The 14,861-nt window shown below is 49.6% G+C and overlaps 4 protein-coding genes across 4 annotated transcripts; all 4 read right to left on the bottom strand.

Moving 5' to 3' along the window:
• Positions 1-109: 109 nt before the first annotated feature.
• FPSE_06415 (uncharacterized protein) lies at positions 110-2,554 on the bottom strand (the record flags this gene model as incomplete). Its single annotated transcript, XM_009259533.1, has 1 exon — positions 110-2,554. One exon carries the CDS (start codon positions 2,552-2,554, stop codon positions 110-112), a length of 2,445 nt encoding a protein of 814 aa, XP_009257808.1.
• Positions 2,555-3,209: 655 nt separating this feature from the next.
• On the bottom strand, positions 3,210-5,196 carry FPSE_06416 (uncharacterized protein; the record flags this gene model as incomplete). The annotated part of the gene is made up of 4 exons (XM_009259534.1): positions 3,210-3,787; positions 3,838-4,532; positions 4,662-4,726; positions 4,966-5,196. 4 exons carry the CDS (start codon positions 5,194-5,196, stop codon positions 3,210-3,212), a joined length of 1,569 nt encoding a protein of 522 aa, XP_009257809.1.
• A 2,500-nt stretch (positions 5,197-7,696) lies between these two features.
• On the bottom strand, positions 7,697-9,363 carry FPSE_06417 (uncharacterized protein; the record flags this gene model as incomplete). Its single annotated transcript, XM_009259535.1, has 4 exons — positions 7,697-7,870; positions 8,001-8,264; positions 8,334-9,055; positions 9,360-9,363. 4 exons carry the CDS (start codon positions 9,361-9,363, stop codon positions 7,697-7,699), a joined length of 1,164 nt encoding a protein of 387 aa, XP_009257810.1.
• Positions 9,364-9,907: 544 nt separating this feature from the next.
• Positions 9,908-13,523, bottom strand: FPSE_06418 (uncharacterized protein; the record flags this gene model as incomplete). The annotated part of the gene is made up of 3 exons (XM_009259536.1): positions 9,908-12,121; positions 12,170-12,872; positions 12,988-13,523. 3 exons carry the CDS (start codon positions 13,521-13,523, stop codon positions 9,908-9,910), a joined length of 3,453 nt encoding a protein of 1,150 aa, XP_009257811.1.
• Positions 13,524-14,861: the final 1,338 nt, after the last annotated feature.

Raw genomic sequence — 14,861 nt, 5'->3', positions numbered from 1 at the left:
GTCCCTTGATCTCTTCCCGAGAGAGCTCTCCACTTTGACCTCGGTATACCAAAATTGTTACCGTGAGGCTCTGCTATACAAAGACTACCACCACCAGAACCTTGGTTCATCAGCACCATCTTTCATGGGGTTCCCTCCATTTAACACCAAGAATATCAAAGATTCTTCGTTCGTCTCGTCCCTCCACCAGCTCTCCCTCTGTGACCTTTACTCTCTGCGGACCACGCATGACATCCTTGTATAGACCGCGCTGGTTCAGTCTCATTCCTTTTTTGGAAGCCAACAGGCGCATACTGCGGTTGAAAATGTCGTTGCCGGTGAAGTATAGCAGGGCGGCACCCCTTTCGGACTCGGGCACAAGCAAGAAATCGATGCGCCGCCAAACGGGTTTGTAGTCATCGTCGCTAAAGCCACTGATCTCGGGGAGCACGCAGCAGCCATGCCACTTACTTCCGTCACTGTCAGACCGAGATGATGCTAGTCGTGCCACAAGGAACCCTTCTGTCTCAAGGCGCTGAACAAGACTGTCGAGGAAAGGCCGCAGATCAGCTGAAGACTCGGTATTTGACTTTGTGATGATCAAGTCAATGTCACCAGATGTTTCTGCTCCTCTTCGGTAGCTGCCCCCGATAATGAGCTCCACCTCTGGATCAATATGCTGGGCGCTTCTCTTTACAACAAGACCCAGAGCTTCTACCTCACTTCGAGGGATTCTGGTGTTAAGATCGGCGTAGTGCTCGATGCCTAACGACTGGTTTGGTGAGAGTTTAGCCTTGGCTTTCAGGTCTTCCAATGTTCGGAATCCTTGTGCCAGCCACTGTTGAGCCTGGCTGTTTCCCACACCGTAAATACCCAGAAATAGTTGGAGTGCCTCGTCCATTGGTTCCTTTTGGGCGTACTCAAGTCGCTGTAGCCTATCGGTCGTGACAATCTCCTCAATCTTTTGCGCCAGGCGGGTTCCCACGCTGGGTAACCGTTGCGCCTCTTCGGCAGATGTGATCTTGGTCTCTTGGCGCTTCAGAGTGCTGATGGCTTTTCTGTATGCAGTTGTTCGCCAATGGTCGTCGATGCGGCTGTAATAATCAGACATCTTTTGCAGGACCTCGATTGTGCGGGCATTAGGATTCCCCGCTTTAGCGTCCTTTGCCCCAGCTGAGTTGCATGAAAACCGATCCTCAAATGCGATATATTTGCCGCTTGATCTCATTTTCCTTTTCGGTTTACGCGCCCTAGCAAGCTCGTCTTCTGAGCCTGAAAGACATTGTTCTTCTGGTTCCATGTCTCCCATATATGTGACAGTTTGAGCGTCTTCATCATCTGCATCTAATGGGAGGTCCTTATACTCGGCCATTATCTTGATGTATTCAGACAGCTCGTCTTTCTGGTTGTCTTCTTTTTGAAGTTGCTTAGCACCATCGGCGTCTTGTAAAGCTGACAGGGAAGTATTTCGGGAATGAAACGCACTACTTCCATTACTTCCGGGACGAGACGAAGCCGTGTCTTGAAGGTCGAGTATTACTGGCTGCGAATCTGTAGGAACAGGAGTCTCGGGTATCTGACTCGGATGAGGTGATTGTTCGCTCCTCTCTGGAGTACCTTGAAGAGGTACATGATCCCATCGCCTCTGGTTTTTCACAAGCGGTTTGAGCGGTAATGAGTGAACCGACTCCAAAGGGCTGCGTGGGACAACTGAAGAGTCATTTTCGGTGGTCACGGGTTGGCCTATAAGGTAGTACTGTTTTTGATTAGGTTGAAGAAGGGTCTTGAACCGAACACAGTCGATGAGAAATTCATCGTTGACTACTTTGGGTGGAAGAGTCCTGTTGATTTTCTTCAAAATGCCCTCCAGCTCGTGGAACTTGATATGCTTCTCCACCACAATGTGAGTTGCAAGGTGCGGCGCTCGCACCCACGTTGCACCAAACTCTCGTGCCCTTGTGATGCGCAACCTCCGAACCGGCGCGATGTCATCATCAGGAACGTAGAAGAAAGTAATACCTTTCAGGATTTGCTCACTCTCTGGCCGGAACTTGGGTAAAGACTCGCGCTTCCTTTTCTTCGTTGTCAAGCTTGGTGAAGGAGACTCAACGACCGCTTGGCCGAGACTTCTCAGGCAGGCAAGGAGGGGCGAAGAACCGCTCCTGGGTAGAATCCTCTGCATTGGGCGAGCAGTGTCGGGGATAGGTGTATCATCAACCAGAATAGCCCCATCACCATGCTGATTCAAGAGTGTACCGGGTCTACTCTTCTGGCCCATAGCTGTCATTGGCGTTCCCTTGATAATCGTTGACCCTTGGGCGGGTGCTGGTGTCGGGGCCGAGGCGACTCTCCTAGGTGTCACTCTTGAGTGTTGAGGTTCATCATGAGTGACATCCAGCACAAGGGACTCTTTTGCTTGAGATTTAAGAGTTGGTTGTGATTTTGGTTTCGATTTAGAGGCAAAAAATCTGCGACATCGTACCCTTTCTTGTTCCTCTTCTGTATCAAACTCATCGTCACTGTCAGGTGTCTGGAGTTGTTTGAACCACGCCTCCTTTTCCTCTAGTGAGGCCATCATGAAGTGTGTGTGTGTTGTTGTTAAGGATAGATGGCGGTGATGCGTAAAGAATCGCGGGACAGAGCTGCCTTTGTAACCAAGAAGATGCCCATGGATGCCTAAAGCGAGAAGTAAAAGTTACGTGAGGAGCAAAAAAAAGGTGTATAATAAGCAATCGGATTGTCGACTTTGGATGTTAAAAAGATACTATTCACTGTTCATTGTTCACGCTGCAACCAAGACCTTGATTGCTGATTGAAGGTTCAAGATTGTTTTTGATTGGCTCCCGTCATGCATAAATCACTATAAGCTTCCAGGCTTCAACACTAAATTGGGTAAGAGACCCGCTAAAAGATTAAAGGTTTCCTTATGGGCGTGAATATCCTGGAACAAACGTGGTGAATCTTGATGTTGTGTTTATTTATTTGATACTAACTTTTATTTTTGTTATTTGTATCTCCAATTTACATGATGAATAAACTCCATACTATACAGTCAATAAAAAAATCCTACTAAAAATGGTTGAAGAACCAGGGTATCTAAAACTCAATAATCCCAAATCATGGCGCCGTTAGATGCGTGTAAATTGACTCGACAAGTTGCTTTCACACTGCTGTTGTGTCAAGTATCAAGCCGTCCTCTTTCGTTGTGTGAAGTCTCCCAAGTTATAACCTCACTGGGGGAATGCTACAGGAGCATGGGCGGGCTGGCCACCAAACATGCGAGCATCGATCATGGGAATATGGTTCTTCTCGTAGTGTTGAAACGCCGTAGGATCAGCTGAGTATCGGCTTCCAGACTCGTTATCCATGTCGCTGACAACTTCTCGCGTGAGCTCAACATAGTCGTATGCGAACTCTCCAATCTCGGCATCGTCGATACCTTGAAGCTCAGCCTCACCGTCGACACGCAGGCGCAGTCCGGGAATAAGGTTCATGAGGAAAAGGATAAGGCATGTGACGGTGAAAGAGTACAAGCCGCCGCAGATAGAGTCAGCAAGCTGATAGCCCATCTGTGCCCAGTGATGCTCAACCCATCCACCCTTGATACGAGAGTAACCGTCGAGAGCAGCGATGGTCGGACTGGCGAAGAAGGCGGTGCAAATATTGCCGATGAGACCGCCGACACCGTGGACAGCGAAAATATCGAGGGCATCGTCGATTCCGAGAAGAAACTTGACCTTGGTAGCGTAGTTCGAACCGGCAGCGCCAAGAACACCGAAGATAACAGCGGCCCAAGGAGGGACATAGCCTAAGTTTTGTTAGAACATTATGTCAGAAGGAAAGCCATCGTGAACATACCGGAACCAGGGGTAATGCAGACAAGACCAGCAACAACACCAGAGCAGAACCCAACAGTGGAGAACTTCCTCTCGAGGCGGTAGTCCAAAAGACACCAGGTGATTCCACCGACACAAGCAGCTAGGTTAGTTACGACAGCTGCCATAACACCCCGAAGGTTAGCTGAGAGGGCAGAGCCAGCATTGAAGCCAAACCACCCGACCCAGAGGAAGACGGTTCCAGTCACGATATGGGTAGCATTGTGTGGGCGGTAGTTGAGCTCATGGGTTCCGTGACCACTGCGCTTGCCCAGCATCATGGAGTAGGCCAGAGCAGCGCTTCCCGAAGCAATGTGCACCGGGGTACCTCCGGCAAAGTCCAGGCCGCCCATCTTGTTGGACCAGCCATTAGGGTTCCAAGTCCAACATGCGATGGGGTCGTAGACAATAGTGGCCCACACGAAGATGAAGATGATGCAGGGGAGCATTCGGCCACGCTCGGCGACGGCTCCAGTAGCGAGAGCTACGGTCAGGGCAGAGAACATGCCCTGATACACGGCAAACATCATGTCCGGGAGATGCGCCGAGCCCACCGAAGGACGAGCCAAGACATCGCGGAAGCCAAAGTTGGCTAGGTCACCGATGAAGGGACCTGCCGTATGAGAAAATGTAAGTGAGAAGCCCCAGAAGAACCATTGAAAGGTTGTTACTGCAGCGCTCATTACAGAGAGCCATATCAGCGATAGAGCCGATTTGCGACGGGCGAGGCCTGAATAGAAGAAGCTACAAGGGGAAATAGTTAGTATGAGGTAATAAAACAGCGAATAAGAGCGCAAAAGGACTTACCCGACGCCAGGAATCATTAATAATACTAGAGCAGTGGCTGAGAGCATCCACGCGATATCTCCAGCCTGTGTTGTTGCGGGCGCAAAAGGTCAGCTTGCGGGCGTTCAAAGATACTGGGGCCCCACTGGGGAGTCTCTCTGTCTGGTCTGGTCTTACTATTTCTCACTCACAGTCGCTCTCTATTGATGAGAGAAAAACTGTGAATAGAAGAAGAGATTCTGAAGAGAAGAACAGATGAAGATCAAGACCAAAACAGAGGATGGTAGTGGGTTGGTGGTCGCAGAACAGAGCAGAGTTGACTTACCTCGTACCAGTCATTGACATTCATATCGAGCGGATTTGCACCTATGGCTCCTGTACCGTTATACTTGAGGTTGGTTGCTCCTCTGGCGTCACCGTCGCCTCCCATGGCCGCGACGTGATTTCTGGCTTGGGAGGAGTGATATAGAAATAGAAATGCCAGAGTTGAAGGATTACAGAGCGACAGGGAGGTCAAGGTCGAGACTGGTGAGGTTGCACGACGTGAGGGTGACATGCTGGGCAGAGTCGGCGGAAAGAGAAAGGGAGAGACAGGTCAAATAGAGAGAGAGCAAGAGATAAGAAATCCGCAGGGGGTGCGACTCGATGCGATTGGGTCCCAGATTCTTTTGGTGTTGAGAGAGGTCCCAATTGCGAATGTGAGTGCGAGAAGTAAGAGGCTTGTCTGGTCTTGTCACTGAGATTTTGGTGGAAAAGGGCGCGATTCCGGTTCAGGCGGCTGAACAGGCAGTGTCAAGTGTGAGACTGGGGGGTACAGAGATAAGAGATCCCTGACGAGAATACTCCTACAGTTGGCCAGTACTTTGCTGTGAGAGGGCCTAATGAGCTTGGCTGATGGAGTATATGATCCCTAAGAAACACCCCCTGGAGGCTGATTGTTTTAGAGAGTAGGGTGAGGGTGAGGGAGTCTGGAGATAAGGCAGGTCAAGTCAAGTCGAGACGCGAAGAAGGGGTCCAGTGTAGAGACCCTGGTACCATCGTGACGTTTTTTTTTGCAGCGAGGCAATTGTACTAGATAGAACTTGGGCTGGGTGATATAATAACTCACACTTAGCTACTCGTCGCAAAGGCCATTGCTATTCTGTCAAGTCCTTAGTGGGGGTGCCCCGGACTAACAGTGGCCAGGCGCTTGTCGATTTGCGGTAACCTCAACTAAGAATCGCCACTTTCACTCTCTCACTCCCTCTCACACGAAACTTCACTCATAAACCGTCGTCGCCCGCACGACGAGACGAGGAATCCAACTTGCGCGCGCTGCTTCTTTCTCAATCCAGTTTCACTCATGACACGCCATATAAAGTTGTCGTCTGCTTATGGGTAGTATCTACTATCCCTAGTTCTGCTAGTCCTGAACACGATCCCGAGCCCCCGGTATGCAGGAACAGCTCCTGGAGTACAGATCAAATCAAATCTTGCTCTGCAGATATCCGCTATTATCTCGCTTCATTATCCCAAAAGGCTTCAGGTAAAAGTCAAGACAAATGGCCAAGAAAGGCTTCTGTAATGCTGCATTGTCTGTCATGATAACCCCAGATTATGGTACTGATAAGACCTGCACATACCCTAGATACTTCATGTTTCCTTTGGGCCGGATGCCTCTGAAAGCTTACATGATTGTGTAGATCTCATGGGGCTTTGGTATTGCTCCAATCAACCAAACGCCCATCTTCTTCGAGGACCAGTTTGATACAATAGTGTTTATGATATTCGACGACTCATGTATTCGCCAACATTTGATCAGTCATTCTATTTCTCTCACTCTCAGTTTCATTCATCCAGCAACTCTCAACCTCTCATTCACATCTTTACACAAAAAGAAAAGAGAGAATACGACCAATATTGAGTCAGACATGACGAAACCACTTGCGGCCAGCCTCACACAGGGTCTGTCTGTTGTCTGATAAGGTCTTCCGCATTGATTGGCCATGCCAAGGTGTGGGGGGACATCCATGATCCAGCCTCAGCTTCATTAGACCAACGGTGACCCGACTCTCGGTGACCACAAACATCAATGCGCCTGCATCTGCGCCTCGAGCTTTCTATCCTTCCTTCCTATATGGGATCGGCTGTTTGAGCATACATGATAATACTCGTGCCACTCGACTCTAAATTGCTTTTTCGTTGCTGGTCATGATATGATATTCGACGTATCTCGCCCCGTGGCATCCGGTTAGAGTCGACGTTGGGCTCATTTGCTTCTGCCAAAACGATTCATGATGTCCATCTCCGCGGTCAAACAACATCTCGCACCAGGTTTAGGCCAAGATACGGCTTGAAGCTTATGACAGTCCATCACCGCACTGCCCCCTTCATGCGAAATGAAGTCGATACATCAAAGCCTAACGGCAGATTACACCACATCAAAGATGAAACCAAAGTCAGCAAGATAATAATACTCAGTACTGATAACGACAATGAAATTAGTAATGAAGAATCATTATGTTGTAGCGACTTATTTCAGGAAACAAAATGGGCAGTGTCCTACTCTCAGCTCATGTACCCCTTTTCGTACTTATGCAGTCAAGCTGAACGCGGCCGCTACTCAGCAGTACAACATTCACTTGTAACAGATTTAGTTTCATTACCAGTCAATTGGTTTTTCTTCAAGCTTATCATCCGAGACTTATTTCTACTTTCGATTATCCCACGGCGTTTTGTGTCACTTTGGCCAAAGATAGCTTATTGTCGCAGTCTATGCACATAAATCTGTAGCAAAAGGCTAAGGGACAACAGAAAGGTCCCGAAACACCGATAGCATGGCAATGTCTACTAAGTACGGATACTTGCCTTGAATAAGCGCATGTACATACTCTTGGTCGGCTTATAGACTACACATGTGAGGATACAAGTCAACTTGCATTATACCTCCGCAATAGATCGGAACACTGGACAGTCAACTTAAGAAACGAAACAAGTCGCTTGATTTATGTCATTTTAGAATATAACCCTACGCTGTTTGTTTCTTCCACCCCGGAACTTGGAGGCCGACACACACTCTAACCAAGATCTGTCCCGTACTTTACTGAATGTGCTCCCTGACCGAACCCCTCCGTATCGCTCCAGGTACCGTGTTTTCCTACATCTGAAAGTGCCTGCAGTAGAAGACCCGTGATGTAGGGGAAAATAAGATAGGTCGTCGCGACGAATAGCTTGTGGGAGTACCGCGTGTACTAAAGAGGTCTCTGCGTAAGCTCCAGTCTTCTCTCAACCCATGCAGGCGAGGTGCAGGAGACAATGGCATAGGTGGCCTGGTTATTCTAATATCAGCCGTCCGTCCTCCGAGGTGCCTTTCGAACTTACAGTCTCAACGATGTCAATCAGTGGTGAAAGTGCTGAAATACGGATGAGCATGTCGGGTACGCTGATATCGTCGCTTGTCAACCACAACGCAGGCCAACAAACAAAGTGGCCGACCTTGATCCAAAGCAGACATTCGATCAATGCTCCCATCACACAGAGACCCATGGCTCCCATTTCTACAGATGCCCATGGACCTGGGCCTTCGTCGCATAACACACAACAGTAGGTAAACATTCCAAGACCGCAAGCCTCGATATCCCATCGCTGCAATAAAGAAGAAAGTGTATCAGCAGGCATACGACGTGATAGTTGTAGGGGATAGTAGAGACTTACAGAACATCTCAACGGTTCTAGAGTACCTAGAGTCATGAAGGTAATCAAGACTCGTGCCGCCATCTGACCGTAGTCCCCTCCCGGACTCTCTTCAAGTCCGGGTAGCTTCGCACGAGTGAACAGAAGTATCAGGCTGAGAAAGTAAAGTTCCTCCAGGCAATGGTGAGCAAAGTAGCTCACAGCTCGCCTGATCGATTCATCCCAAGTGACAGGGGTCTTTCGAAGAAGTCTTTTCTTAGAGATTTTGTTCAGGTCCAGCTGTACCGGTGGTTTCGGTGTTCTATTCCTGTGAGATCTCGCATTTCCATTCTGGTTTGAGCTGTTCTTGTTCTGATTCGAGTTGTTCTTGTTCTGGTTTGAATTGTTACCATTCTGGTTCGAGCTGTTCCTATTCTGCCCACGAGCCTTGTTCTGACCTCGTGCGAATCTCTTCCTTGCGTTTTTGCCACGGTTGTTGCTGTTGCCGTTGCCGTTGCCGTTGGCTTTGATGTTGGCGTTTTCGGCTGTCTCTGCAATGAGCTCTTTCTCTGGCTCTTCTGGCTGAACTGGAGTGACAAGGCCGCTGAATTTCACCTCCTGCTCGGCTCTCTGTTTGGCCTCTTCAAGTAGTGTCATTGCCCAGCGCGAAAGGAAATAAAATACCAGACCGACTAGGGGATACTCAAGATCATCTATGATATCAGATACGAGTCCACGATCGGTGAGAATCTTTCGGAGAGCGGCTAGAGGGAGTGTCAAGAAAGACACCACCCAATAAAGGATGTGATGCTTGGTAGATAGCATCGTGGTCAGCAATAATTGATACAAGAGATCGTGATAATGTTGATTGAGTGATGTAAGATTACCGAATTCACATACGTTGCAAGAAACAAAACATTTACCAAAGCCACCTTCAAAGAGAGTACACAAAGGACAAAGAAAAATTACGTAGGATAGCGACTTCCAAACACGTTTGGTGATAGCCTCAATAGCAGGTGCACAGGAGGGGAGCCAAACAAACGCCACAAGGATTGACACACTACTAACCCATTGTGCTAGCAACATCACATGAACACAACAAACGATTTACCAACGTGCGTAATAAGTTAGTGTACAGACTCAAGAGGATGTGTTGAAGCATTTATTACTGCACTATAGGCAGTTTCTTGTCTAGCCTTCTGTCTATCTATGATACAAACGGGCGGCACGCGATCCCTCACCAGTAGCCAAACAAGAATAAAAAACATTATATACTTAAACAAGCCACGTCCATTTTGTGGATCGTGTTTGGTGTAAACCCCAGATGTCCAAAAACCCTCCCAGATGCTCCTTTTCCAATGCACGCCAATGTATGTGAGACGCGGTGATACTACCACAAGAATAAGTACCCAAAATAGTACTCCAAGACTCTATAAGAAGCCATGTAGAAAGTACAACCGTTCTGGCTGCTGAGAATCATTACCGAATAATGATAAGATGTAAAAAGCAGACAACTCCGGTTCGCTAAATGCATTACGAGCACCAACTGTAAAAGGTACTCCCATCATTATACTCCAATTAATGTGGTCTTTTTATTTTCCCCTGGTCCTTCTCTTCTAGACGTTGCCACTGAGCGTCTTGAATCTATCCTCAAAAGACTTAACTTGCTCCTGCTCAAGAAGTTTTTGGAGGCGTCGTGTTTCACGAACAGCAGCCTCTCGCTCATCTTGAAGGGTGAGCACCTCGATCTGAGCCGTGCTCATTCTGGCAATAACGTCTTGCATATCCTTCTCAGCATCCTCGAGCGCCTTTTCCAGCTCAGTCACTCGCTGGCGGAGTACCTCCATCTGCGCAGCTTCCTCGAAGGACTTCTCGCTCAGGCGTGGCGACCGGAGCGCGCCAGGGAATCGAGGTGATAGCGGGCTGAGCAGTGAAGGTTTGCGGTTGGCCTGGAAACTAGGAGAACGAGGGCCATAGTAACTGGCGTTGTTGCTCATACGCTGAAGCTGCGCATTGTGGGCGTCACGAATAGCGGTGATCTCTTCCTCGTGACGGTTGACCCTATCTTCAGATGCTGTTTGGGCAGCAATAAGCTTGTCCTCCATAGACTTGAGGCTGACTTGGAGGGCAGCAATGCGATCCGAGTTGCTCTTGCGGTCGTTGTCACCTCGAATGACAGCGTTAGAGAGGCGCTCCCGAAGCTGTGCGTTGGCTGCGAGCTGCTGCTGGACCAGAGAGGCGAGCTCTCCAACCCGACGGGCCGAGTCATTGAGCTCATCGGCGAGAGCGCGTTCACTCTCGATACCCTTAGTCTCGGATTCGCTCATCGTCTCGTACTGGTTTCTGAGGCTGTCAATCTCATACTTGGCGGCATCGCGCTCAGAGACTGCAATGGAAAGAGTGTGCTCGAGACGCTCGACAGCAAGCCGGGTCTTCTCATCAGCTCCGGTCTCGTGCTCGAGTTCCTTGATTCGTTCAAGTGACTCGGCATAGGCGGCCTTCAATTGGTCATATGCCTTTGCAAGCGACTCGGATGTTACTGGTGTGCTACCAAACGAGTCGCTGCCAGTGCTTGAGCCACTTGAGCGGGCGAAGGAGGGAGGAATAAGAATGTCCTTCTCCTCCAAGAGTGCACGCAGCAGAGCGATTTCCTGTTCGGCCTTGTCTAGATCCATTTTGAGACCACCGAGGCCGCTCTCTACCTGCCACTTCTGCTCAAGGGCATCTTCGGCTCGGCGACGCAAAACGTTGATCTCAGTACGAAGGTTGGAGATTTCTCGTTCGAAGCCGGCCTTTCGTGGGTTTGCTGAGAGGAGCCTCTCCCGCTCGTTCTGCAACATTCTAATCTTCTTCTCGTTTTCGCGGTTTTGGAACTCCTGGCGATCGAGAAGGTTTTTCAGGGCGCTGTGAAGAGCGTCTCTCTGAGCCTCAACATCCTTTAATCTCTCCGAGAGAGCTTCTCTGGACTCAATCTGCACGTTCTTAACACTGTTGGATCTGGACAGGCCTGAAGGGCGCTGGCCACGGAACGAGCCAGTCGCGACCGAGTTAGATCTGGCAAGGCCACCGCCGAAGCCACCAGACATGGCACGAGACATGCGGGTGTTGTTAAGCGACGGAGTAGGGGAACCGGGTCTCGAACCACTTCGCAAGACGTCGTATTCCTTCCTGAGCATATGGAGTTCCTGCTGCATCTTTGAAGACTCATATGTTAAGTTTGAGTATTCAGCAGCCTCGATTTCGAGGCCCTCGACACGAGCCCTCAGTTGAGGAACAACCTCATCACGGAGGTTGTCTCTCTCGCTGGTGGCCTCGTGGAGTTCTCCTCGGATGGCGTTAATGAGGTCCTCAAAGTTGTTCTTGACAACGCGCTCCTCAGACAGCCGCCTCCTGAGGTCGCCGCAGGTGGTCTCGAGATCCTTTAGTCGTCCAGTGGCGTCCTGGTTGTTCATTTGGGCAAGGTCGACTTGCGACGCCTTTTCGGCAAGCTCTTTGATCTGCTGATCAAGCTCTTTTCGCCTCCCCCTTTCATCTTGGAGTTTGTTTGTGAGTTCTAATCTTATTGAAGCCTTCTCTTGTTCAGATCTCCTTTGAATCTTTTCAAGTTCCTCTCGACTCGGCTCAGCGTCGCTCAACTTTGCTGAACTGTAACCTGAGTCGGAGTAGTAATCGCTTGACCTCTTACCAGGGGCCTGGGGGTTGTTGATTTGTTCCTGGAGCCTGTCTACCAGGTCTTCCAGGTCCATCTCGCGCCGAATGGAGCTTGCCAGCTCGACGCTGATGGCTTTTAGTTCATCTTCCATTTCGTCAATTTGCGCGTAAGCGGGGGACTATAGAACCGGTGAGTATGAGTTACGAAAGGGCAGGATATCCGTTACACCGGCGGCATATTCCTGAACAACGGATTGAGGGTTGCTAACCGTATCATTTGCTGCGCCGTACTTTGAAGGAGATATCGGCGAATATGCGGACGAGAATTCCGTCCCAGACGGTGAGGGTGAAGGCGCCGCCCAGTTGAAGAGAGAAGCAAACGGTGAGTTCTGGCCCGGCGACTTGGGCAAAGGTTTATTGAGCTGTGGCGATGGTGTGTTTTGAGCCGATGGTGAATTGGTATCATCAGGGGATGAGTCGTAGTTCGCAACGTCAATTGTGACCTTGTCGAGCTTGAGATGTGGCGGAGTTTGCTTTGGAACAAACATGGGAGCGGGAGCCAGTTTCGGATTCGAAATAGTATTATCGGATGAAGGCGATTGGGCTCTTTGAGCGTCGGCTTCAGAGTGTTCCTTTGGTAGTGTTGGCTCGGCGGGGTCGGGAACAGTTGCAATTTCTTTGTCCCTCGAAGTAATATTTTTGGCTTTCTTGTCTTCGTTGTCGTCGTTATCGTCTTCTGTATCACTCCCATCAAGGATAGTTTCACGGGTAACGTCTGGTCCAGATTCTGATTTCGATTCAGATATCAAATCGTCATACCCATCCAGGACATCCGAGAAATCAGAGCTGGAGGCAGTAGGGCTGTGTCCTGGAATGTTCTGTGTTCCAAGGGTTGTCGCGGCAAGGGACGCCAGGTTGGCGTCGGGAACTCTAGAGAGGAATTCGGGTTAGCAACAATTTCTGCAAGGGAAGCCAGGGGAACCAAGTTGGCCATGTGAGACATGAAGACAAAGAAACAAAGAATATAGCTGAGGGCAAAACTCACTGGGCGGTTGGCGGCCCGTTGCGAGAAGGGGAAGAAAATTCGTAGAGGGTAGGACTGTCGATGAGTCCAGGCCTGGAGAACCTTTGGCTCGGCAATGGCAAGTCGATGATGGACGGCAGAGGTGATCCTGATGACGAGAAGCGCAGGGCAATCGCCGACGCCGACGTGGAGAGAGGTTTGCGCTTGATGAAGCTTCCAGATGATTGAACAGAACCGGTAGGCGAGGTGACAGACTCGGGGCCGGGTACGGAGGACGAGCCGGGCAGGACGTCGACCGTTTGAGATCGAGCGAGAGTTGCTGGAGATCGCAGAGCGGGCACGTGGGATTGTTTTTGGAGTTGAAACGAATGGCTCGATGCTGCAGAGGACGGACGAGAGTCGGCGCTATTATCGACAGGGTAATAAGAGGTTGAGGTTGCAGCAGCAGAAGTTGCAGATGCGCCAGGAGGTGTCTTGGTATCAGAACGAGTATCAGAAGTTGCAGAAGGCTCCGTTACTCCAGACCCCGGAGCGGAAACAGCCAGGGCGGGTTCCATATTTGGAAGATATACCGACCGGTCCTCGCCAGATCGAAGGACTGCACCAAAGAGGACGCTTCGCAGCAAGTCTTGGTCTTGGACGGCGGTAAGATGTGAGAGAGAACGGTAGAGGCGTGAGGAGTGGGGGTGAAGTTGTAACGGAGGAGAGGGCGTGTGCCGCACGACAGGATGGGACGTAACACAGACGTAGACACAGACACACCAATAAGCCAGGTATAAGTTACAGGTAGTACTTTGTACAAGTGGTATAATGTGTATGTACAGTTGGTAGGTAGTAAGTAGGTGGTGTCTTATCACCGGAATAAGGCGCGTCGGTCAATCATGAGCAACAGGTGAGGGAAGGGAAAGAAGAGAAATGAAAATTAGCCCCTGGAGGAGACGAACGAAGCGAAGGGAACAGGAGCAGGAGCTTGGAGCGATGGCTGGGTACTATGCACGATAGTAGTTTAGGTAGTCTAGGCGATTGATTCTAAGGTCAGGGGTCCAATAATATTTTCATTTGATCTAAGCTTAGCTCGAAGTAGCTTGGAAAAAGGGGCATGGGTTCGATTCGATGATGACGACGGGTACCCCCTGCACCGAATCCCCGCAAGGACAGTACACAAGAGGTTTGCACTTTGTAAGGTCGATCGATCATTATGTGAGGGGCGAACTGCATCTCTCAATCTCATGTGAGGGTTTTTGAAAGGAATGGTGAGGCTTGGTAGTAGAGCTGACCTTTAGACTAGTCTAGCACATACTCGCATGGCATTGGATCGTGGAAAAACAAAGGGAAATAAAACACAGCAGTTGATAGCCGCGCAATGAACCAGTCAAAGCATCTCTGTGCCTGAAAGGTTAATCGCCTAACCAATTGCAATTAAACAACAAGGGTGTTCTGGTGAGGGTGGTGACCAACGGAAAGGATCCATTGGGGGGGATTTACCGTAAAGTACCTGCACTAGCGCCCTTTTCCAGGCGCTACCATAACAAACCCTTCAGGGGGAGCGACCTATTGATTACCTGTACCTTGAACATTAGAGGTTATACAATATCCAATTGCGTGCGCCGCGCAAAGAGCGGCACGGCACTCAATCCATTTCAGGCTCTATAACCCTTTCATGTGGATGATTATGGCACAGCATCATGATACTACCTTCCAAGTCTCGAAGGTCAGGGACAATCCTTTGTCGATACCTCTTGTCCCTTGACCTTGACAGGTACCTACGCATAGACACGTCCAATTAGACTCATAAAAGTCCCCGTATCTTCATCTCGTCTCGTTGACTCTATAGATGGGACAAGAGAAACGATCTGCCATGGACCAATCTGCGACCAATGCCTCAGGTAGCTCAA

Source organism: Fusarium pseudograminearum, chromosome 1, assembly GCF_000303195.2.
Source record: "Fusarium pseudograminearum CS3096 chromosome 1, whole genome shotgun sequence".
NCBI lineage: Eukaryota > Fungi > Ascomycota > Sordariomycetes > Hypocreales > Nectriaceae > Fusarium > Fusarium pseudograminearum.
The sequence above is the reverse complement of the archived record's forward strand: the minus strand, read 5'-3'. Positions and strand labels throughout refer to the sequence as shown.